At 51.2% G+C, this 23,246-nt stretch overlaps 2 protein-coding genes and 1 non-coding gene across 4 annotated transcripts in view; 1 reads left to right on the forward strand and 2 right to left on the reverse strand.

Annotated features, from left to right (window-relative positions):
• TEF (TEF transcription factor, PAR bZIP family member) overlaps positions 1 to 23,246 on the reverse strand; it is a 30,514-nt gene that overhangs the window by 6,289 nt on the left and 979 nt on the right. The window contains exons 1-2 of one of the 2 annotated variants that reach the window (XM_003905601.3): positions 9,381 to 9,656; positions 5,003 to 5,320 (exon numbers count right to left, since the gene is read on the reverse strand). In XM_003905601.3, coding sequence (XP_003905650.1) covers positions 5,003 to 5,320; positions 9,381 to 9,537 — 475 coding nt within the window. In that variant the 5' untranslated portion in view covers positions 9,538 to 9,656. Of the gene's footprint in view, positions 1 to 5,002; positions 5,321 to 9,380; positions 9,657 to 23,246 lie in introns of those variants that run through there. The other variant, XM_009217383.2, reaches the window with a different exon arrangement.
• Positions 9,966 to 22,462, reverse strand: LOC103888390. Its single transcript, XM_009217387.2, is given in 8 exon segments — positions 9,966 to 10,178; positions 10,376 to 10,510; positions 17,517 to 17,726; positions 21,382 to 21,421; positions 21,423 to 21,486; positions 21,489 to 21,519; positions 21,521 to 21,822; positions 22,438 to 22,462. Coding segments are annotated over 8 exon segments (1,020 nt in total).
• LOC116270940 lies at positions 14,558 to 14,664 on the forward strand. Its single transcript, XR_004179235.1, has one exon. It is a non-coding gene; the product is annotated as a U6 spliceosomal RNA (small nuclear RNA).

A 23,246-nucleotide genomic window follows, 5' to 3' on the forward strand; every position in this document is an offset into this window, starting at 1 on the left:
TCTTGCTCTGTCGCTCAGGATAGAGTGCGGTGATACAATCTTGGCTCACTGCAGCCTCCACTTCCCTGGTTCAAGTGATTCCCCTGACTCAGCCTTGCGAGTAGCAGAGACAACAGGCATGAGCCACCACACTTGCCTAGTTTTTGTATTTTTAGCAGAGACAAGGTTTCGCCATGTTGGCCAGGCTGCTCTTGAACTGCTGAGCTCAAGTGATCCACCCGCCTTGGCCTCCCAAAATGCTGGCACAAGCGTGAGTGACCGCGTAGGCCTGGGTTCCACTTTTGAGTCCCTGAGACATGTCTGTCACTGTGCCATCTAGTCATTTAGTCCTTTTTTTTTTTTTTTAGGAGTCTTACTCTGTCTCCCAGGGTGGAGTGCAGTGGTATGATCTCAGGTAACTGCAACCACAGTCTCCTGGGTTCAAGCTATTCTCCTGCCTCAGCCTCCCAAGTAGATGGGACTACTGGCGCCCACCAGCACGCCTGGCTAATTTTTGTATTTTTAGTAGAGACGGGGTTTCACTATGTTGGCCAGGATGGTCTCGATCTCCTGACCTCAAGATTCACCTGCCTCCACTACTTTGTACACTATTTGGCAGGGTCTACACAAGCTGAACATACGCACATCCAATGACCTAGCCATTCTCCACCACGCCTGGCCGGTCTCAATCTCTTCATTTCATGATGTGCGCCTGCCTCAGCCTCCCAACGTGCTGGGATTACAGGTGTGAGCCACTGTGTCTGGCCCAAAAAAATTTTTTTAAATTAGGTGGTGTGGGCCGGGCTCACGCCTATAATCCCAGGAGTTTGAGAGGCTAAGGTGGGTGAATCACGAGGTCAGGAGATCAAGACCATCCTGGCTAACACAGTGAAACTCCATTTCTAGTAAAAATTCAAAAAATTAGCCGGGCGTGGTGGTGGGCGCCTATAGTCCCAGCTACTCGGGAGGCTGAGGCAGAATGGTGTGAACCCGGGAGGCGGAGCTTGCAGTGAGCCGAAATCCCGCTGCTGCACTCTAGCCTGGGTGACAGAGTGAGATTCTGTCTCAAAAAAAAAAAAAAAAATTAGGTGGTGTGGTGGTGCATGCCTTAGTCTTAGTTACTCAGGAGGCTGAGGTGGGAGGATTGCCTGAGCCCAGGAGTTTGAAATGATAGTGAGCTATGATCACACTACTGCACTGTTGGCCAGTCTGGGCAACAGTGAGACCCTGTCTCTAAATAAAAAATATATTATATATATACTATTGATGTTTTTTTTCTTTTTCTTTTTTTTTTGAGACGGAGTCTTGCTCTGTTGCCCAGGTTGGAGTGCAGTGGTGCGATCTTGGCTCACTGCAAGCTCTGCCTTCCGGGTTCATGCCATTCTCCTGCCTCAGCCTCCCAAATAGCTAGGGATACAGGTCCCTGCCACCACGCCCAGCTAATTTTTTTGTATTTTTAGTAGAGACAGGGTTTCACCGTGTTAGCCAGGACGGTCTTGATCTCGTGACCTTGTGATCCACCTGCCTTGGCCTCCCAAAGTGCTGGGATTACAGGCGTGAGCCACCGCGCGTGGCCTGATGTTTTGTTTCTATAGAGGAATTGAAAAATTAAAAGGAGGAATTCTACTTTCATTTCTTTTTTTTTAAGACAGAGTTTCACTCTGTTGCCCAGGCTGGAACATGGCATGATCTCGGCTCACTGCAACCTCCATCTCCTGGGTTCAAGTGATTCTCCTGCCTCAGCCTCCTAAGTAGCTGGGATTACAGGTGTGTGCCACCACGCCTGGCTAATTTTTTGTATTTGTAGTAGAAACGGGGTTTCACTATATTGGCCAGGCTGGTCTCAAACTCCCGACCTCAGGTGACCTACCCGCCTTGGCCTCCCAAAGTGCTGGGATTACAGGCCTGAGCCACTGTGCCCAGACGTCTCCTTTCATTTCTACCATGTGTACAATTCTTCAATATAAATCTTACTTCATTTGTATTGTGATTTTTGTCTGTCAAGAATATTTCATAAATTTGTTCTATAAAACTATTTTGTCAGTGTAAAGAGATTCTGATGCCTACATAATTTATATTTGTACTATAAAGCTAGCTATAGAAAGTTATAAGTGTAAGTACGTATAAATGTAATTAGCTTATAATAGTTAAAAACAAAAGGGAGGACATATTATGTAACTCTATTTATAGAAAATTCAACTACAGGCCGGGCACAGTGGCTCACACCTGTAATCCCAGCACTTTGGGAGGCCGAAGGGGCAGGTCACTTGAGGTTAGGAGTTCAAGGCCAGCATGGCCAACTTGGTGAAACCTCGTCTCTACTAAAAATACAAAAATTAGCTGGGCATGGTGGTCAGTGTGCAGCTAATTTTCGGGATGCTGAGGCAGGAGAATCACTTGAATCCAGGAGGCGGAGATGGCAGTGAGCTAAGATCGCACCACTGCATTCCAGCCTGGGTGATAGAGCGAGACTCCATTTCCAAAAAAAAAAAAAAAAGGGCGGGGCGCAGTGGCTCATGCCTGTAATCCCAGCACTTTGGGAGGCTGAGGCAGGTGGATTACTTAGATCAGGCGTTGAAGACCAGCCTGGCCAACATGGTGAAACCTCATCTCTACTAAAAAAATACAAAAATTAGCTGGGCATGGTGGTGCGTGCCTGTAATCTCAACTACTCAGGAGGGTAAGGCAGGAGAATTGCTTGAACCTGGGAGGGAGAGGTTGCAGTGAGTTGAGAACACGCCACAGCACTCCAGCCTGGGAGACAGAGCGAGACGCCGTTTCCAAAAAAAAAAAAAAAAAAAATACAGTCAGCAAAAGCCAGCACATGCGAAACTCTACAGGACAAATGATTCGGTTTATTAACAAATTGGGGGAAAAAATAAAAAAAGAAGAGAGCCTATAGATATACTGAAAAGACATATCAACCAAATGCAATGTATAGGCCTTGTCTGGATCCTGACTCAAACAAATAAACTGTAAAATACCATGTTTTTTTGTTTTTGTTTTCTCGAGACGGAGTCTTGCTCTGTCGCCCAGGCTGGAGTACAGTGGCGTGATCTCGGCTTGCTGCAAGCTCCGCCTCCTGGGTTCACACCATTCTCCTGCCTCAGCCTCCCAAATAGCTGGGACTACAAGCACCCGCCACCACTGTTAATTTTTGTATTTTGGCTGGGTTTCACTGCGGTTAGCCAGGATGGTCTCTCGACTCCTGACCCTCTGTGATTCGGCCCATCTTGGCCTCCAAAGAGTTTGACATGGAGCCATCACGCCCAGCCTGTAAAACAAGCGAGACAACTTTGGAAATCTGAATGTTGATGGATTTATTGTCAACTTTAGATGTAGAAATTGAAAATTTTCTTTTGCTTTTTTGTTTTTTTTTTGAGACAGAGTCTTGCCTCTGTTGCCCAGGCTGGAGTGCAGTGGACTTGATCTCAGCTCACTGGGCAGCCCCACCCTGGTTCACGCTTATTCTCCTGCCTCACCTCCCCGAAAGTAGCTGGGAGTACAGGCTCTCACCACCTCGGGCCTGGCTAGGTTTTTTTTTTTTGTATTTTAGTAGAGACGGGTTTCACCGTGGCTAGCCAGGATGGTCTCTCACATCTCCCCTGACCTCGATCTGCCTGCCTCCCAAAGTGCTGTTGGGATTACAGGCTTAAGCTTCGCCACGCCTCGCCAGAACTAGTATTTTTCCCACGCCTTTTAAAAGAACCCTTATATTTTAGATACACATTGAAATACTTATAATTTGATTGCAAATAACTGCTTCTGAGTTGAGAATTGTTGAAGCTGGGTGATGGTTACATAGAGGTTCATTATAGTCATCTCTTTTATATTTTTTTTGAAAAAATTTCCATAATAAAAAGAAAAAAAATACAGTGTGAGAATTTATTGGGTGTGGATTCCTGCGGTGACATACCGGATGGCAGGAGCTATCAGCCTGTATGCCTCGGAGCCTGCAGAAAGCTTTGCAGAGCCCCCAAAACAGGAGTCATGTCTCCTTTGGTACGTTCATGTCCAAGGGGCATGAAAACAAACCCCCAGAGGTAAAATGTAAAAAGGAGGAGGAGTAAGGACAGACTCTGAAGATGATGTTTGTCCTGGCCAGGTGGTAGGAATGCTTTCTTTTTTTTTTTTTTGAGATGGCATCTCACTCTGTTTCCCAGGCTAGTAGGTAATTGTAGGACTTGAATACTGCTTATGCCCTGGCACGAAGAAAGCATTCCCCACTTTGGGAGGCCAAGGTGGTCGATCACCTGAAGTCAAGAGTTTGAGACCAGTCTGACAAATATGGCGAAATCCCGTCTCTACTAAAAATAAAAATCGCTTCAATCCAGGAGGTGGAGGTTGCAGTGAGCCAAGACCAGCCTGACAAATATGGCAAAACCCCATCTCTACTAAAAATACAAAAATTAATGCTAGGCATGATAGCTTATGCCTATAATCCCAGCACTTTGGGAGGCTGAGGCGGGCAGATCACCAGAGGTTAGGAGTTCGAGACCAGACTGGCCAACATGGTGAAACTCCGTCTCTACTAAAAATACAAAAATTAGCCAGGCGTGGTGGCTGGTGCCTATAATCCCAGCTACTTGGGAGGCTGAGGCAGAGAACTGCTTGAACCCAGGAGACGGAGGTGGTAGTGAGCCAAGATTAAGCCACTGCATTCCAGCCTGGGCAACAAAGCGAGACTCCGTCTCAAAAAAAAAAGGGCAGCATTGAGGAAATGCAGAATGAATGGGATTTCTATCCTGTAATGCTTTGGCCTCGAAGGTCCCGTCCTGACTGTTTGCAGCACACCAACCAACAAAAAGGTTCCAACTGCCGAAGACATGACCACTGTTTTTATCTCCAGTCTTAGGGAACCGTGCAGAAGGGTGGGGAGTGAAGAGTTTCTCCACACTGCAGCCCCACCAGGACTTCCCCTCAGAGAAGGGACTCACTGGGTACATGGACACAAGCAGCCCTCAGTGGGAAATGGACTTCCTTGTATGGGACAGGTGGCCCTGCCCGATGGCCTTTCACCAACCTGTGCTGGACACGGTTTCAGAGGGCTGAAAGATGGCAGTGGAAGAGGATGGTGGGGACGCTGTGGAAGAGCTGGCAGACTCCTTCCCTTCTAACTCTGCTACAGGCAGCAGCAGGTTGTGGGCCAGGTGGGTGGGGCTGGCGGGGATGCCATTCTCCAGCAGGAACTCATCCAGGTCCATGTACTCCAGGTGGAAAGATTCGCCGTCATATGGGATGGTCTTGTCCCAGATGGGTGGCATGAGGGAGGCTGAGACGGCCATGGTGCTGGCGGCTGCGGCCTCGTCCTCCTCCAGCTTTTCCTTCCCCTTTTCCTTATCTGCAGAAACAAAATCTGCGATGAAATACCACACAACAGATTAACTCAATCCCAGGAAGCGGGCAGTGAGTCTCACAGACCTGGCCCATCTTTCTCAGAGCCCCGATTCCAATCCATGCATTTCAAGAGCCCACTCTATTCTCCAGTTAAAATCTCGCACTTGAACCAGGCCCGGCTATTTTCCTTTAGACATGGCATCCCATCCTCATCCATGCATGGCCTTCCCAGAAGGCTCACCACATGCTCTGAGACCTTAAGTGGTCATAGGGTTAATTCATTATTTATTTTATTTTATATTTTTTTGAGACAGTGTTTTGCTCGTCACCCAGGCTGGAGTGCAGTGGCCCAATTTCGGCTCACTGCCACCTCCACCTCCCGGTTCAAGCGATTCTCGTGCCTCAGCCTCCCGAGTAGCTGGGATTACAGGCATGTGCCACCATGCCCAGCTATTTTTTGCATTTTAGTAGAGATGGGGTTTCACCATGTTGGCCAGGCTGAGACAGGAGAATCGCTTGAACCCGGGAGGCAGAGGTTGCAGTGAGCCAAGATCACGCCACTGCACCCCCAAGCCTGGGCCACAAAGACCGAAACTCCATCACAAAAAAAACAAAAACAAAAACAGAATAGGCTGTAGGATTAGCATCTGCAGGAGAGAGACTACAAGGAGGGAAATGGAGTCTCTGACCTTTCCGGATACTTTAGCTTACAAAGGGCCGAGATCTTCAGGCCAAGAACTTTTGTGTTCCCCTGTCCTGTTCCCTCCAGTGACGCTTCTCCACAGCAACCCAGCCCAGGGAGGAGTACCAGCTTTGCCACTCGCTGTTTGATGTGTGACCTTAGCCACATTACTTAACCTCTCTGAGTCTTGGTGTCCTCCACTGTACATAAGGATAAAGCTGTTTCTTCGGTGACGATTACAGGTAACTTTTTTTTTTTGAGACAGAGTTTCGTTCTTGTTGTCCAGGCTGGAGCGCAATGGCGCGGTCTCGGCTCACCACAACCTTTGCCGCCCGGGTTCAAGTGATTCTCCTTCCTCAGCCTCCCAAGTAGCTGAGATTACAGGCAAGCGCTACCACGCCTGGCTAATTTTGCTTTAGTAGAGAGATGGGGTTTCTCCATGTTGGTCAGGCTGGTCTCGAACTCCCAACCTCAGGTGATCCGCCCGCCTCGACCTCCCAAACTGCTGGGATTACAGGCGTGAGCCACTGCGCCTAGACAGAGATACCATTGGAATGTGTCTTACAGCCATGCGCGGTGGCTCAAGCTTATAATCCTAGCACTTTGGGAGTTCGATGTGGGCCAACCACCTGAGGTCAGGAGTTTGAGACCAGTGTGAACAACATGGCGAAACCCCGTCTCTACTAAAAATACAAAAAATCAGCCAGGCACAGTAGTGCATGCCTGTAATCCCAGCTACCTGGGAGGCTGAGGCAGGAGAATCGCTTGAACCCGGGAGGCAGAGGTTTGCAGTGAGCCGAAACTGTACCACTACACTCCAGCCTGGACGAGAGCCAAAGTCCACCTCAAAAGACCAAAAAAAAGTGTCTTTACAGTGTTCCTGGCATACTGCAGGCATCATTGTTACTGTGGGCTCATTGAGGGTATGAACTGATTTATTTCTAGATCTCAAGGGTCGGTGGACTATAGAAAAATATATGTAAAATATTGGATTTGCAAACAGATTCAGGTTATTAGAAAGGGCCTGGAGCTGTCTTTTCAGGACCCTTTTCAAAGCAACCATTTCAAGAGACCTTTATCCCTGAATAAGCAGAAAAGACTGAAAGCAGGTTTTCTGGGAGGAAGGAGAGGGGTGGAGCTGAAGAAGAAAGACTGTTCCTATCCAAAGCAAAACTAATCAATTAGTGGGGACTGGATCTGCCTAATTGTCTCAGTCACAAAGTTACATGTATGGATATCCAAGAGGGAGCAATTTTAAAAAGAGAGCAATGTGACAAGGTTGGAAGGAAATCAAAGTGACAGGGAGGCTAATCAGGGAAGTGGGAAATAAAATCATGACAAGCTCATGATGGGTTTTCAAAATTGAGGGAGACAATTTTGAACTCTGGATTTATAAGTGAAAAGGAGAAATCAAATATGATTAAGTTGGAAATAAACCAGTCACGCACAGACTCCCAGACCAAATAGTAGCTTGTTGGTCCAACACAAATGAACACACCCAGTGAGTTAAGAAGGTAGAGGTTTTGACAAACAACTTGGTCATGGCTTTCTAATACAAATTAACCTGAATTCCTGCAACTGCTTTCTATACCAGGCTTTGGTTTAAAGCCAACTGGGAAGTAAGAAAGTCAAGCCTTGGTGGGCTGGGTGGGCCAGATGGCCTTCCTGCTCTCCTCCCCTGAGAGCTGGTCTCCTCACTCTGTTCAGAAATGACTCTGACCCATATCAGGTGGGGTCATTTGGGATCAAAGGAGGCAGGAGAAGGCAGGAGATAGAAAAGCAGCCATACTAAGGACAGGCAACAGTAAGTTCCAGGTTTTGCCTAGCCTAAACAATTAAGGATACTTTAAATCAGTGTTTTTGTAAAGTGGAATTTTAAATTGTAAGAGATAAAAGACTTACTCCATCACTCAGGTCATGCAACAGTGGCTGCCAGCGTGATACAGTAGAAAGAGCACCAAACTGAATGTCAAAGGTCTAGCTGTGTGACCTTGAGGAAGCACCCTCACCTCCCTGAGCCTCAATTTTCTTCATCTGGGAAGTGGGGAGAATACCCTCTAGGACCGTTAATGAAATAAGATGATGTCAGCGTGCTTTGCCAGCAGTCTGTGAATATCGGGCAGAATTCTTGTTATGGATGGTTATTACCTGGTAATCTCAAACAAGAAACTGTCAGATGTGTGCACCTGTCACTGCAGCTTGTCTCAGCCTCAGATTTGGAACAAAGCATGGTCTCAAAAACAAACAAAAGGGTTTGTGCACATGAGGTCCCAAAGCAGGAGGAGAGAGGCTGGCCTCACCTGATGTGCTGAAGCTATTTATAACTCAACAGTGACAGCCACAGGGATGGGAGCCTCAGAACACACCCAGGAAAGGAAGAGAAACGGCATTTTGAAAAGGAAAATCCATTCCCCAGGCCAGATAACTCTCGAAGGCCTATCCCTTTCCCAAATCCTGAATTACTGATGGCTCTTAGAAATGCAAAGGTCTCACACTCAAAGTATACCTCAGTGCACCCACAACCCCACCACAGGCGGCCCTCCTGCTGCTCCCTGTACCCCATCTCCCAGGGTGAAAAACAAGGCCAGACCTGCTTTCCACATATGCCCCAGGGATGTTTGTGGCCTAGGCAAAAAGATGAAGCTCAGTCCTGCCGCCGTGGCCCCAGAGTCTAAGGTCAGCCACAACCAACCAGGCGAAGGGCCTCAGTGGCCTCATTTGACCCTCATCCTTTCCCTGCCTGGCCCAAAACTCCCCTCCCAAGGCGCCCCGCACTCCTCGCCCACACCCCTCCCCCACCCGCTCAGCAGAAGCCCCTCAACAGAATGGCTCCGGCGTGGACCTAGCAGCTGCGGCTACTCACACCCAGGGAGGAAGCCAGGTCCCCCCGGGAGGGGTAAGGTACGATGACAGTCCGCTACCGTAAACCTGCGCTTCCTAAACTTTGGTGTACTTAGAAAATAATAGGGGTGCGGTGGGGTGCTCCTTAAAATGCAAGACCCCTGTCCCGGTGACCGCAGACTGGGTGGGGTGCAGAAACCGGCATTTTAAACAGGCATCCCAAGTGACTCCGATGCAGGTGGCTCCGGGGGAGGGGCCCCGGAGCGTCATTTAAGTGACTGCTCCCGATACCCTTCCGCCTCCTCAAACCGCCCCACCATTCTCTCCCGCCAGACCCACCGTCTCAGCTCGCCCCTGACCCTGTCCCCAGCCCCGTGGCCTCGTCCTCCAAGCTCCTTGTCATCCGGGCCCCATCCCCCTCCGCTGGACCGCTGGACCACTGTTCCCTGACCCCCAGCCTCCCCGGCCCCGCCCTCACGAGGCCCCGCCCCTGTGTAAGCCCCGCCCCCCAGGCCCGCGCGGACCACCCCCCCGCCCTCACCGAGGCGCGCCTCGCGCGGGGGGTTCTCCATCAGCTTCTTCAGGACCAGGGGGAAGGACCCCGACAGGCCCCTTTCCCCAGCTGCGCGCCCCGGCCCCGGACCGGGTCCTGCCTGCGGGTCCACAGGCGGCTTCTTTCCGCCGCCCGCGTCGGACATCGTGCCCGGACTCGGCTCGCGCCCCTCGCCTCCCCCGCCCGCCCCCCGAGATGGGCCGGAGCTGTGCGACCCGCTGCAGCTGCCGACACGGGCAGCTACTGCGCAGGCGCCCAACGGCGCCCCCGCCTCCTTCCATCGCTACCCCGCCTGCGGACCGGCTCTGGCATATTAATTATTCATGAGGCCAGACCAGCTTCCCCGGATCGTGGCTCTGGATTGGCCCAGCCTGCTAGAGGGGCAGGCGCAGTTCCTCGGGTCCTGATTGGTCGGACGGCCGGGATAAGCTAGACACGTGCAGGGCCAGGTGAGGACCCCCGCGGAGGCCCCGCCCCCGCCGCCCCTGTGTCCCCTGATTGGAGCCTGCTAGAGTCTTTGTCGTGGGCCTTCCTCGGCGCGGTCCCTTCCCTCCTACCAGTGTTCCCCGTCTCCTACGAGTGTTCCCCCTTCACCGCCCTCTTCAGAACCCCTGCCCTCCGCAACCACCGCAGCCTCTCCCCCTTGTCCCCGACTTGCAACCTTCCAGACGCGCCACCGAAGAGGGGCGGGGCTCGGAGCAGCCTGGCCGGCCAAGGGGACCTATCCGAGCTACTGCTCGCGCTGCGTGACCGCCCCCCGTGGGTCACGTGGAGCCGCAGCCGAGTCTGGTCGCGTGGGGTGGGGGCAGAGGAGGAAGGCGCGGGAACAGCCAATGGAGGGCGGGGGCGGGGCCCAGGGAGGTGCACGAGGCGCCGCACGTGCGGGGCTGCGGCGGGGCGGGAGGGGAAGGGAGGGACAGGCCTTTCTGTTCTGGGGACTCTGCCCAGGGTCGCGGGGCAGGGACGCAGAGCCCAGCCCGCACTTCGGCTCCCACGCGACCCAGAGGTCGCCTGAGGGCAGGACCGAGGACCGCGACCTGCCGAGCCGTAGGGATGGCCCGAGCAGGGTTGGCCGCCCCAGAGCGGGGTGTCGGGTTGCCCACGCATCCAGATAAACACTAGCGTGGAGGGAGCATCCCTGAGGCTCTGTCCTGAGCCAGAGCCCGGGTACATGCTTCCGCCCTCCCACTTACTAGTTTATGACCTTGGGAAAGTCCGGTTGCTTCACTGGAACTTGTTTCCTCGGCCATAAAATTAAGAGATTGGGCTAGATAATCTCTACAGTCCCAAACAGATGGGAAATTCTTTTCCTTTCTAGGACTCTCCCTTCTTTTACCTAGAAAACAAAAACAACCTTGACACCAGGTACCGATCCCACGTTTTGTGGGAGAACCACCTCCTCTCTTAAAATATAAATCCTCCCCGGGAGTTCTGCAGGAATCTGTAAAAATGTAATATGTCGAGCGGTACATAAATGTAAAGCTGCTCCTAAACAGCGCTCAGAACTTTGTACCCCTTTATAGTACAAATCAGACTCCGCTGCAAACCCAAGCAACATTAGACTCCCCGGTTTACTCCCGGAAGGCAGAGCTTGGCTTGTTTATCCAGCATCCCTGCAGTGGCCCAGCCCATCTAGCAGGAGGGGTTGGGGGGTGGTATAGTGATAGCCCTTGGTTCACGGAGTAGACACATGATCCAAACACCCACAGCCAGCTAAAAGTTGTCAAGCTGATGCAATCAGAATTTTGTTGAGGCTGGGCTTGGTGACTCACGCCTGTAATCCCGGCACTTTGGGAGGCCGAGACGGGCGGATCACCTGAGGTCAGGAGTTCGAGACCAGCCTGGCCCACGGCGAAACCCCGACACTGTTGTAAGTACAGAAATAATTAGACGGGCATGGTGGCTGGCGCCTGTAATCCCAGCTACTGGGGAAGCTGAGGCAGGAGAATCCTGGGAAGTGGGAGGTTGCAGGGAGCCGAGATCGCACCACTGCACTCAAGCCTGGGCGACAGAGGGAGACTTCATCTCAAAAAATAAATAAAATAATTTTGTGGGGGGTTGAGAAGGAAAAAGAAGTTGGGTAGCTGACCAGGCCTGGAAAGCAAGAGATTTGAAGGACTTTCGGTGGTGGTAGGGACAGGATGATGGGTCTGATTCGAAAATTCAAGCTCTCGCTGCCACTCTAACTGAACCTCAGTCATTTTCTGAATCTGATGCCTCGATTGTTTTACCTTTTCAGGCCTCCTTTTCCTTTTATGTCAAATGGAGTTGGGGCGGGCTTTACCTTATGGGGTTGTTTCTTTTTCTTTCTTTCTTTTTTTTTTTTTTGGAGACAGTTTCCTCTTGTTGCCCAGGCTGGAGTGCAGTGGCACGATCTCGGCTCACTGCAACCTCTGCCTCCTGGGTTCAAGCGATTCTCCTGCCTCAGCCTCCTGAGTAGCTGAGATTACAGGCATGCGTCACCACGTCCAGCTAATTTATTTTTTTTCTTTTTTTCTGAGACGGAGTCTCACTCTGTTGCCCAGGCTGGAGTGCAGTGGTGGGATCTCGGCTCACTGCGAGCTCCGCCTCCCGGGTTCCCGCCATTCTCCTGCCTCAGCCTCCCTAGTAGCTGATACTACAGGCGCCTGCCACCGTGCCCGGCTAATTTTTTGTATTTTTAGTAGAGACGGGGGTTTCACCACATTGGCCAGGCTAGTCTCGAACTCCTGACCTCAGGTGATCCACCCGCCTGGGTCTTCCAAAGTGCTGGGATTACAGGCGTGAGCCACAGCGCCTGGCCTACCTTATGGGGTTTCTGTGAGCCAATTTGTGTAGGTGCACAGTTGCAAACCTTCAACAAATGTAGTTTTCATAATTTTACCAAAATTGTTGGCATATCCATTATCCTAGAAGTTAGTAGGTTGCTTGTGTCACTCTCTGTAGTGAAAATAGTTAATCGTGTACAGAAAATTGGTTGCATTGTAGAATTGTTAGTGAGAATTCTGTGTGTGGTTAAACTTAAATATCTTTAGGGGAAGCTAACCTAGACAAAGGGCATTCCAAGGAAATTGATTAAATCAATACAGGGGCCGGGCATGGTGGCTCACCCCTGTAATCCCAGCACTTTGGGAGGCTGAGGCAGGTGGATCACCTGAGGTCAGGAGTTTGAGACCAGCCTGGTCAACATGGTGAAACGCTGTCTCCATTAAGAATACAGAAATAGGCTGGGCACGGTGGCTCACGCCTCTAATCCCAGCACTTTGGGAGGCCGTGGCGGGTGAATCACGAGGTCAGGAGATCGAGACCATGGTGAAACCCCATCTCTACTAAAAATACAAAAAATTAGCTGGGCACGGTGGCGAGCCCCTGTAGTCCCAGCTACTTGGGAGGCTGAGGCAGGAGAATGGCGTGAATCCAGGAGGCGGAGCTTGCAGTGAGCCGAGATCATGCCACTGCCCTCCCTCCAGCCTGGGCAACAAAGGAGAGACTGTCTCAAAAAAAAAAAAAAAAAGGAAATAGGCCAGGTGCGGTGGCTCACGCCTATAATCCCAACACTTTGGGAGGCCAAGGCGGGAGGATCACAAGGTCAGATCAAGACCATCCTGGCTAACATGGTGAAACCCTGTCTCTACTAAAAAATACAAAAAATTAGCTGGGTGTGTGATGGGCACCTGTAGTCCCAGCTACTTGGGAGGTTGAGGCAGGAGAATGGTGTGAACCCGGGAGGTGGAGCTTGCAGTGAGCCAAGATTGTGCCACTGCACTCCAGCCTGGGCAACAGAGTGAGACTCCGTGTTTCAAAAAAAAAAAAAAAATTTAGCTGGGCATGGTGGTGAGCACCTATAATCCCAGCCACTCAGGAGGCGGAGGCGGAGGCAGGAGAATTGCTTGAACCTGGGAGGCGGAGGTTACAGTGAGCCAAGATCTTGCCACTGCACTCTAGTCTGGGCGAGAGAGTGAGACTCTGTCTCAAAAAAAAAAAAAAGAAAGAAAACAATATAGGAAGCTTTTTTAAAAACCTGCTAGTTCAGCCATGAGGAGACTTGATTGACGGCTTAGAGTCATATCCATATAGTCTCATGGCTAATATGACATTATTGCTGGGAAGAAAAACCCATTCTCAAAGTATTAGAGGATGATTAATGATAACAGTGGAAGGTTCTAACACGTGTTTATGAGAAAGATGGGATGTAGTAAGAGGAAGTAAAGATTTAGATTTTCTTTTTTTAGCTGTAGTTATCCAAAATGAATAATGCCTACTCCAGTCATCTCCCAGCCTGGAGCAACTACCCTAACAGGCAAGTGATGCTGGTGAGAAGTGAGACTGGCAGGTTAAGCCTCCAGAACTTGGTGTTCATGTACTGACACTTCCCAAAGAGGGTTTTTTCCCCCTGGATAACCAGAGGATAAATGATGTGTCACAAATGCTGCAGGAGCATTGTAAACACGTTCTCTATCGTGCTTAATTGCAAGCTGTGAGAGGTTAGCTGCACTGCTAGTTTGCAGCATTAAACAGTGCCGTCCTGCAGGTGGGAGCCATTATGTTCTCCTCTTCATTCTCCACCACAGCGGCCTTTCTCTACGTCTGTCTCCTATTACTAAAGTGGGAATAATGGTGTGACCTTGCCCCATCTTAGTGGGGGTATAAATGTTGAGAGAAGTAGTTAGCTAATTTCCATAGTCTGTGAGCCTTACAAAGAAACAAACTCCGGCCGGGCGCGGTGGCTCACGCCTGTAATCCCAGCACTTTGGGAGGCCGAGATGGGCGGATCACTAGGTCAGCAGATTGAGACCATCCTGGCTAACACGGTGAAACCCTGTCTCTACTAAAAATACAAAAAATTAGCCGGGCGTGGTGGCGGGCGCCTGTAGTCCCAGCTACTCAGGAGGCTGAGGCAGGAGAATGGCGTGAACCCGGGAGGAGGAGCTTGCAGTGAGCCGAGATCATGCCACTGCACTCCAGCCTGGGAGACAGAGCGAGACTCTGTCTCAAAAAAAAAAAAAAGAAGAAATAAACCCCTTAAGAAGAACATGTTATTACATGATTAAGACTTTAAAGGCTGAGAGATTAGAGAGGTTTTTCAGGGGGAAAATAGAGAGAAAAAGGTATGATGTGGAACAGCGGCCCAGCCTGGACGACGTAGTGAGACCTCATCTCTACAAACAGTAAACAATTAGCCTGATGTGCTCGCCTCAGCAGCACAAATACTAAAATTGGAACGATACAGAGAAGATTCTCATGGCCCCTGTGCAAGGATGACATGCAAATTCGTGAAGCGTTCCATTTTTTCAAAGAAAAAAATATTAGCTGAGTGTGGTAGTGCACCTGTAGCCCCAGCTATTCAGGAGGCTGAGGTGGGAGGATTGCTGGAGCCCAGGAGATCAAGGCTGCAGTAAGCTGTGATTGTGCCACACTGCGCTCCAGCCTGGGTGACAGAGAGAGACCCTGTCTCCAAATAACAAAAAACAAGAAACAAAACCACACTGGTTTCTTTAGGGAAGCATGGGTCCTGGGACAGCAGTGACTTTGTGGGGAGACCCTCCTCAGTTGCTGACCCCGCCACATGCCCGTGGGCAAGCGACTTCTCCTAAGCCTCAGTTACTTTCCCTTGGAAACAGAGATGGATATGCCCACCTCACAGGGTGGCTGTGAGGATGACCTGTGATGTGTGATGCCAGGTGCCTGCCTGGCACGGTATACAGTGTGGAGTGGGTGGGTACCCACCCTTCCCCTCCAGTTCAAGCTGTGTTGGGTCAGGAGTAGAATTATTCTGGGTATGAGGACAAGGCTGCGGGCCCGAGGGTGGGTTTAGAGTCTAAACCACAGACAAGATTGGATGTGAAATGTCCATTTTCCAGAGCTGGACGACTGGCTGTATATTCTAGTCATTACTGTTCCAGAAACCTGCTAACCAGCCCAAGCTAAAAACTTTGTTCAGGCCTGGCACGGTGGCTTATGCCTGTAACCCCAGCACTTTGGCAGGCTGAGACGGGTGGCTCACTTAAGGCCAGCAGTTCAAGACCAGCCAACATGGCACAACCCCATCTCTACCAAAATTAGCCGGGCATGGTAGCAGGCACCTGTAATCCCAGCTACTCTGGAGGCTGAGACAGGAGAATCACTGTGGAAGTTGCAGTGAGCCGAGATTGCACCACTGCACTTCAGCCTGGCCTACAGAGCGAGACTCCGTCTCAACAAAACAAAACAAAACAAAAACAAAACAAAAACTTTGTCAGTTGAGCATATGTAGAATAAGTGATTTTCATGAAGCCATTTTGCCAGTTTGGATTATTTTTACTGAAACTTGAAGTTTAGAGGAGCTAAAAGTCCAACACAGGAGCCTTTGGCCAGATACCCTATAATGATCTGTTTGGGCATGTATTCAGCGCCTAGTAGAACAGTCCCATTCTGTTTTCTGAGTTACTGAAAATGGGACATGGGCCTGGGATGTGTGAGAGCAGGAGGGTGATAAGGCTTCTTCCATTGAGCTCTAACAAAGCCCGGTTATCTGTGTCTTTTGCCCAAATCAAATGCAGGAGGGCACAGTGCTTTGTTCAGGGTAGTAACTCAGTAAAAATATATTTTTGTTTTTCTTTTTTCTTTTTTCAAAAAATTCCCACCCCATCGGTAAATATTTGTTGGCTTGCGTTGTTCTTGGTGCTAGTAGAACGGTTAACCAAACCTTTCAGAGCTAAGTGATACGCATTTGGAGCATTAATAATGTTAAATAACAGTCACTGTGTTTGATTCACAATTGAACCTGGAACAGCAAACATGAGCCATCCTTCGGCAAGTCTGCCCGCACAAGCCTTGCCAGCAGCTCTCCTTTTTAGCCCACATGCCTGTGGCTGGGCTCTGTGGTTTGTACCTTGGTCTCAGTGTGTTCCAGGGGAGAAGTGGTGGGTGGAGGCTCTTCTCTGATTCTTGCCCTCCTCATCAGTACTCTCAAAAGTGCTAGTTTCCTGTTTGTCTTGCATTCTATCTGCTACCAGGGCTTGGTCTGCAAATGGAGAGCTGCCCGAAGAGTGCCCTTTCCAGAGAGAAGCCCTCACCTCTGCCCTCTGTGATGTCTCAGAAGCCACTACCTGATAGCCATGGTTTCTGCAGTCAAAGCTGTGCTGGGAGGACAGAGGTGGGGCTCTGGAGCCAGACCCCCGGGGGCTGACCTCTGCTTCCACTTTAGTTGGCCCTTGAACAACAGGGGCTTGAACTGCATGAGTCTACTTACATGTGGATTTTTTTCAACAAAAGTTACAATAATTTGCCTGCCTCTCCTGCCTCCCCTTCCACTTCTGCTACCCCTGAAACAACAAGATCAACCCCTCTTCTTCCTCCATCTCCTCCTCTTCTTCAACCTACTCAATATGGAGACAAGGATGAAGACCTTTACAATGATCCACTTCAACTTAGTTAAGAGTAAGTGTATTTTCTGTTATTATTTTCTTTCTTTCTTTCTTTTTTTTGAGACAATTTCGCTCTGTCCCCCAGGCTGGAGTGCAGTGGTGCTGTCTTAGCTCACTGCAGCCTTGAACTGCTGGTCTCAAGCAATCCTCCTGCCCCAGCCTCCAGAGTAGCTCGGATTTCAGGTGTGCACTACCTTGCCTGGTAATTTTTAACTTTTTTGTAGAGACAGGGTCTCACTATGTTGCTCAGGCTGGTCTCAAACTCCTGGGCTCAAGCACTCTACCACTTCAGCCTCCCAAAGTGCTGGGATTACAGGCATGAGCCACTGCTCCCGGCCATGATTTTCTTAATAACATTTTCTTTTCTCTAGCTTACTTTGTTGTAAGGATACAGTATATAGGCCGGGTGTGGTGGCTCATGCCTGCAGTCCAAGCACTTTGGGAGGCTGAGGCAGGCAGATCACGAGGTCAGGAGTTCCAGACCAGCCTGGCCAACATAGTGAAACCCTGTCTGTACTAAAAATACAAAAATTAGCTGGGTGTGGTGGTGCGCACCTGTAGTCTCAGCTACTCAGGAGGCTGAGGCAGGAGAATCGCTCGAACCCCAGAGGCAGAGGTTGCAGTGAGCCGAGACCACGCCATTGCATTCCAGCCTGGGTGACAGAGACTCCGTCTCCCCCCCAAAAAAAAACAAAAAACAAACAAAAAACAGGCTGGGCGTGGTGACTCACGCCTGTAATCCCAGCACTTTGGGAGGCCAAGGCGGGTAGATCACAAGGTCAGGAGTTTGAGACCAGCCTGGCCAAGATGGTGAAACCCCATCTCTACTAAAAATACAAAAATTATCCGGACATGGTGGTGGGTGCCTGTAATCCCAGCTACTCTGGAGGTCGAGGCAGGAGAATCACTTGAACCCAGGAGGCAGAGGTTGCAGTGAGCCTAGATCATGCTACTGCACTCCAACCTGGGCGACAGAGTGAGACTCTGTCAAAAAAAAAAAATACGGGCCGGGCACGGTGGCTCAAGCCTGTAATCCCAGCACTTTGGGAGGCCGAGACGGGCGGATCACGAGGTCAGCAGATCGAGACCATCCTGGCTAACATGGTGAAACCCCGTCTTTACTAAAAAATACAAAAACTAGCCGGGCGAGGTGGCGGGCGCCTGTAGTCCCAGCTACTCCGGAGGCTGAGGCAGGAGAATGACATGAACCCAGGAGGCGGAGCTTGCAGTGAGCTGAGATCGGGCCACTGTACTCCAGCCTGGGCCACAGAGCGAGACTCCGTCTTAAAAAAAAAAAAAAAAAAAAAAAATTACGGTATATAATACATATACAAAATATATGTTCATCGACTGTTGATGTTATCTGTAAGGCTTCCCATCAACAGTAGGCTATTGGTGGTTTAGCTTTTGGGGAGTCAAAAATTATATGCAGATTTTGTACTGCATGCAGTGCAGCATTCCTAATCCCCGTGGTAGTCAAGGGTTAACTGTATTTCTTGGTGATCTTGGGCAAATTATTGAACCTCTCTGTACCTTGGTGTCCAAAGTAAAGGAGTCCATTCAGGCACAGTGCTAGGACACCACCTGGCCTATAGCATGGGCTCAGTTAAGGTTAACTCTACTGTAATTCCTGCGTGGATTGTTCTGGGGATACCTCATTTCTCCCCACCAGCCACTTCCCCAAGAATAGTGAGTGTGGGGGGTCCTTACAGACAGGGAGATGACAGCATGACTCCTCTTTATGACTGTCAAGGCTCTGCAGGCGCTCACCTCGTACTCCTCTTCCCTTTGCTTGCTTTTTGCAGCCATAGTGGCCTTTTATTCCTGAGACCTGTTTTGTCTTTCCCGTCCCAGGAAGGGCCTTTGTGGGTGCTCTTCCCACAGCCTGCAAGTTCCTCGGGTAGCTGGCTCTTCCTCACCCTCTAGGCCTCCAGGCCTCAGTTCAAATGCCTCTGCCTGGGAGAGGCTGGTCCTGACCACCGGCGCCTCCTGCCTAAACACAGCTGATTGTGTCTCCCCTCTAGAATCCAAACACCAGGGGAGCAAGAGTAGAGTTGGTTTCATTCACTCCGGGCTCCCCAAGCATAGCAAATGCTCTGGAAGCACATGATGAGTGGCTGGGCGACCAAGAGCTACCGCCCAAGGCATGCTTTCAGAGCCCAGAGAACCCTATGGGTAGGCACGAGCCTGGTGTCAGGAGGAACTGGGTTTGAATCCTTCAACAACTGTGTGGCCTTCCCTCTCTGAGCGCTGATGTCCTCATTTGCAGAGTGGATGATCATACCTTCCTTACAGAGCCATTGCACAGATAATGACATAGGAGCACGCAATACAGTCCTGGCACATGCTCAGGAGATGGTGGCTGTCAAGTCAGGAGCCCGTCCTGTAGCAGCCTAGCCATCTGGAAGGAGCACGCCTCGACACTGCTGGCAATGCCTGGCACTTGGTGAGAATTTGTTTCTCACATTTCTCTGAAGGGGTGGGGTGGGGGGCAGGTAGAGAAGAAGGCTCTGGGCTCCTAGGGTGGCAAGGAAGAAGAGAGAGACTGGCCCTGAGGGTAGCCAGTGTCTCTGAGTTCATTTTCTCAGAGAAGAACAGGGGAAATATACCATTTAGAAGGAGGTAGTGAGGATTAAACGAGCTAACATGTCCAGCACGTAGAAGGCCCTCTCCCCTATCCTCATCCCTGAAAGCAAACTCCTCGATTTCTCAGTTTTGCTCTGGCTGTGCATGGAGGCAAACACAGGGCCCTTTACTCAGGCCAAGCTCAGGAGAGCCCAGGCTGCACCGAGTCCACCCTCTTGGCTCATTTGTCTCAATCCACCAAGAGGATGACACCAAGGCGCTCTCTTCCTGTACCCCTGCCTCTGCCCCAGCAAGTCCTGCTGAGATCCTGCCTGTTATGAAATGGGGCTGTCCTGTTGCATGCAGGGCAGATGGCACGATGCCTCTAGGAGCCTCAGCACGTGTTTCCAAGGAGACAGCTGTGTGTGTGTGTGTGTGTGTGTGTACGCACCAACTTGTAACATCCAGTTCTTCAAAGGAAGGTGGAAAGAAGGGAATGAGGGTCAGGTTGCAAGTGGGACGTAGGTAGAAGGCGCACGATGCCAGGCCACGCTGCTGTTTGCCTTTCACAGAAAAAATCAGCACGGCACCTCACGGTTTGCAGACACTTTCACATGGGATAGCTCACTTAATCTTGGCAACAAGCTCGTGACACAGATACTCTTTTCTGCTTTTTAAAGTTTGGAGATGGAGAGAGAGGGGGGCAAGTCCCAACCAGTGGGTTATAGAATTAGGATTTGTGTCCTGACTCTGATCATAAGCCCCCTGCTCTCTTCCCAGGGCCATGCTGCCTTGTCCAGAAAGGATTCTAGATCAGGAGTGCCCCTAGATGGGGATGCCACCTGCCCAGCCCAAAGCAAAGGCCTTGTTCAGCCTTCGAGCTGTATGTTCAGGCTCCATAACTCCCTGAAACGGAGGCCTGAGCGACTGGAGATGACAGGAAAACGGGAGGGGTATCTCTAAGCATAGCCAAGGCCCCATGGGAGAGGGAAGGATAGGGTATAAAATGCTAATCATATGATTTAGAGACGTGTGTCTTTCCAGAAGCTGGAAGAGAAAGACGTGAGAGCTGGAGTGAGCAGTCTGGAACAGAATCGACTCTTGGAAAAGGATCCTTGGGAGACAGGGTGGGAGTGAAGACAGGAAGAGTGGTTTTCAGGATTTAGGTCCCAGGGACATAGAGGGGAAACTGAGTCAGGGCTTGGGCTACAGACCCACCCTTTTGCTGGAAATGGATTTCTCTACCAAAAGGGAAATTGTTTGAACTCATGACCTAGAGTGAAGGCTACCAAGCAGCCATTGTCGCTGGAAACCAAGGGAGTCTGGGAGGTGATCAGTTCTGGCGGAGAAAGTCTGTTTATCCAGGGACAGGAAAGAGGGAAGGTCTACATGGACTGGGCTGGGAGGCCCAGGGGCAGCATTAGGGAGAGGGGCTCCAAGTCTGGGTTTCAAGGGGCGTCATCAAACTAGAAAACGAAATGAGGCAGGGTGCAGTGACTCACGCCTGTAATCCCAGCACTTTGGGAGGCCGAGGCAGCTGGATCACTAGAGGTCAGGAGTTTGAGACCAGCCTGGCCAACATGGTGAAACCCGTCTCTACTAAAAATACAAAAATTAGCTGGGCGTGGTGGCAGGTGCCTGTAATCCTAGCTAGTCAGGAGGCTGAGGCAGGAGAATTGCTTGAATATGGGAGGTGGAGGTTGCAGTGAGCTGACATTGCGCCACTGCACTCCAGCCTGGACAACAGAGTGAGACAATGTCTAAAAAAACAAACAACAACAACAAAAAAACAGTGGGCGCGGTGGCTCACGCCTGTAATCCCAGCACTTTGGGAGGCCGAGGCGGGCGGATCACGAGATCAAGAGATCAAGACCATCCTGGCCAACATGGTGAAACCCCGTCTCTACTAAACATACAAAAATTAGCCTGGCATGGTGGCGGCGCCTGTAGTCCCAGGTACTTGGATGGCTGAGGCAGGAGAATTGCTTGAATTCTCTCCACCGGGAGGCGGAGGTTGCAGTGAGCTTAAATTGCACCACTGCATGCACTCCAGCCTGGCGATAGAGCAAGACTCTGTCTCCAAAAAAAAGGAAAGAAAGAAAATAAAAGAAAGTGGAGTGAGAGACTGCATGGAGCAGAGAGCAGAGAGCACACCTGGAGTTTCTCACACTCCGCACGGCTTTCCAGTACACTTCCCTCCCACTGGAGGCGAGATACGCTCTGCACGTGACCTAAATGCGTGCTGAAGCACAGCCATGGGGCAGGGGAAAGAAGAGAAAATGGGGAGTTTGTAAACAGTCCTCCAAAGAGAGAACTGCCCCCTTCCACCGGACGGGAGCAGCAGGAAGTCCACCAAAGCAAGGGCACGCGGACCTGAGGGCATCCCTCTTTTCTGGAGCACCTGGTCTCTGTCGTCTTTCTCCCATTCAAACCCAAAGTCAGAGCAGTGGGAGATGGGAGAGAAGCCGCTTCAACAACAACTTAAGTACGTGGTCCCCAGTGGCAAGTAATTCCGTAATCATTCTGTGTGGCGGATATACCCTCTTTTCAACAAGGTCTATTGCTTTTCAGGTAGACATTTGTGTTTATAAATGGTCTGGAGATTCGGGCGGCTTTGGGAAACTGATCGCAGATTAGGGGGCAAGAATGTGCTGCGGTCGTTGTGACCCCTGTGGCTCTTCAACCCTCTTCCCCCCATTTTATCTAGCAGTTGGCTGCAGGCATCTGTCAGTCCCGTGGGACCTCATGCTTCTCACCCTCAGTGAGACGCCACATGAAGGGACAGGAGGTGACCCAAGACTGGCCCACACCCGTTGGACCTGCCCAGCCACGCTGGACTAATTCTCGGCCACAGCTTGCCAGTGCTCGGCAAAGCTCTGCCTGAAACCTTGGGCGGTCCCCTATGTGCCAGGCCCTGACTTCGCTCATCCACAGTGAGGGAGGGGGACTTTCCGGCTATTGCAGGGCTCTGCAGACCAGCTGGGAGCCAGAGCCTGGCAGCTGCTGCCACACTTCAAAGGCCTTGTTATCCTCATCTGAGGAGCAGTGCCCCGAGTCGCCCCTGAGAATCCTCCCTACCCCACTGGCAGCCTCACCCTTCATGTGCGTGCTGAGGGACATCCTGGGACACCTGAGGGGAGCCAGGAGCGGCTGCACCACCCTTCCTGGGTTCCTGGAACAAGGAGGGGACTGTCCACCTTAGCTTTTGGATAGGTGCTCAGCTCTGCCAACCCTCACAGGCCACTCAGAGATGCCAAAAAAGTCAGCTATGGCTTGTTTGTGGGTGTGGACTCCAAACGGGGGCAGATCCCTCGGGCTGAGTTGCAGAGGGCTTCCCTGAGGAGGTGGCCTTCTCCTGGTGAACAACTGGTGTCCCCAGTGCTAGGAGGCCCGAGGAGCGCCTTCTGTGACACTCATCTTGGAGGGTGGCCTGGAGTGTCCCAGCATTTGGCAGTATGGGGTGTGATTGGAGGGGCCTGAGCCCAGAGCTGCAGGCGAGAGCTCGGGAGCCCCTGCCCTGAGCTCCCAGAACCCCCTTCCCCATTCGGGCAGTGTGTCCTTAGGAACAGAACCTGTTGACCCTCCTTTCCTGGTTTAGCGCAAGCAAACCCACACCCGGTGCCAGAGGGGTGAAGGGAGGCCAGGGGCTGTGGGGTCTGTCTCCTGGCTCTGGTTTGGGAATGGGCTGAGAGCATCCTGTGGAAGGAAGTCCTGCAGGGACCACCAGGGCCACCTGGTGATGCTAGGTAGCAGGTGCTGGCACAGCAGGATGAGAGGGAGGCCTGAGAAAGGTCCCCTGAGAGGACACCCCAGGCACCCAAGTCAGACTCAGGCAGCAGAGGCCAATGGGCCCCTGTAAAGGCAAGGAGGAGTTGGAGCCCTGGGGACCTGGGGGTGACCCCTG

This window comes from Papio anubis, chromosome 16 (assembly GCF_008728515.1).
Source record: "Papio anubis isolate 15944 chromosome 16, Panubis1.0, whole genome shotgun sequence".
NCBI lineage: Eukaryota > Metazoa > Chordata > Mammalia > Primates > Cercopithecidae > Papio > Papio anubis.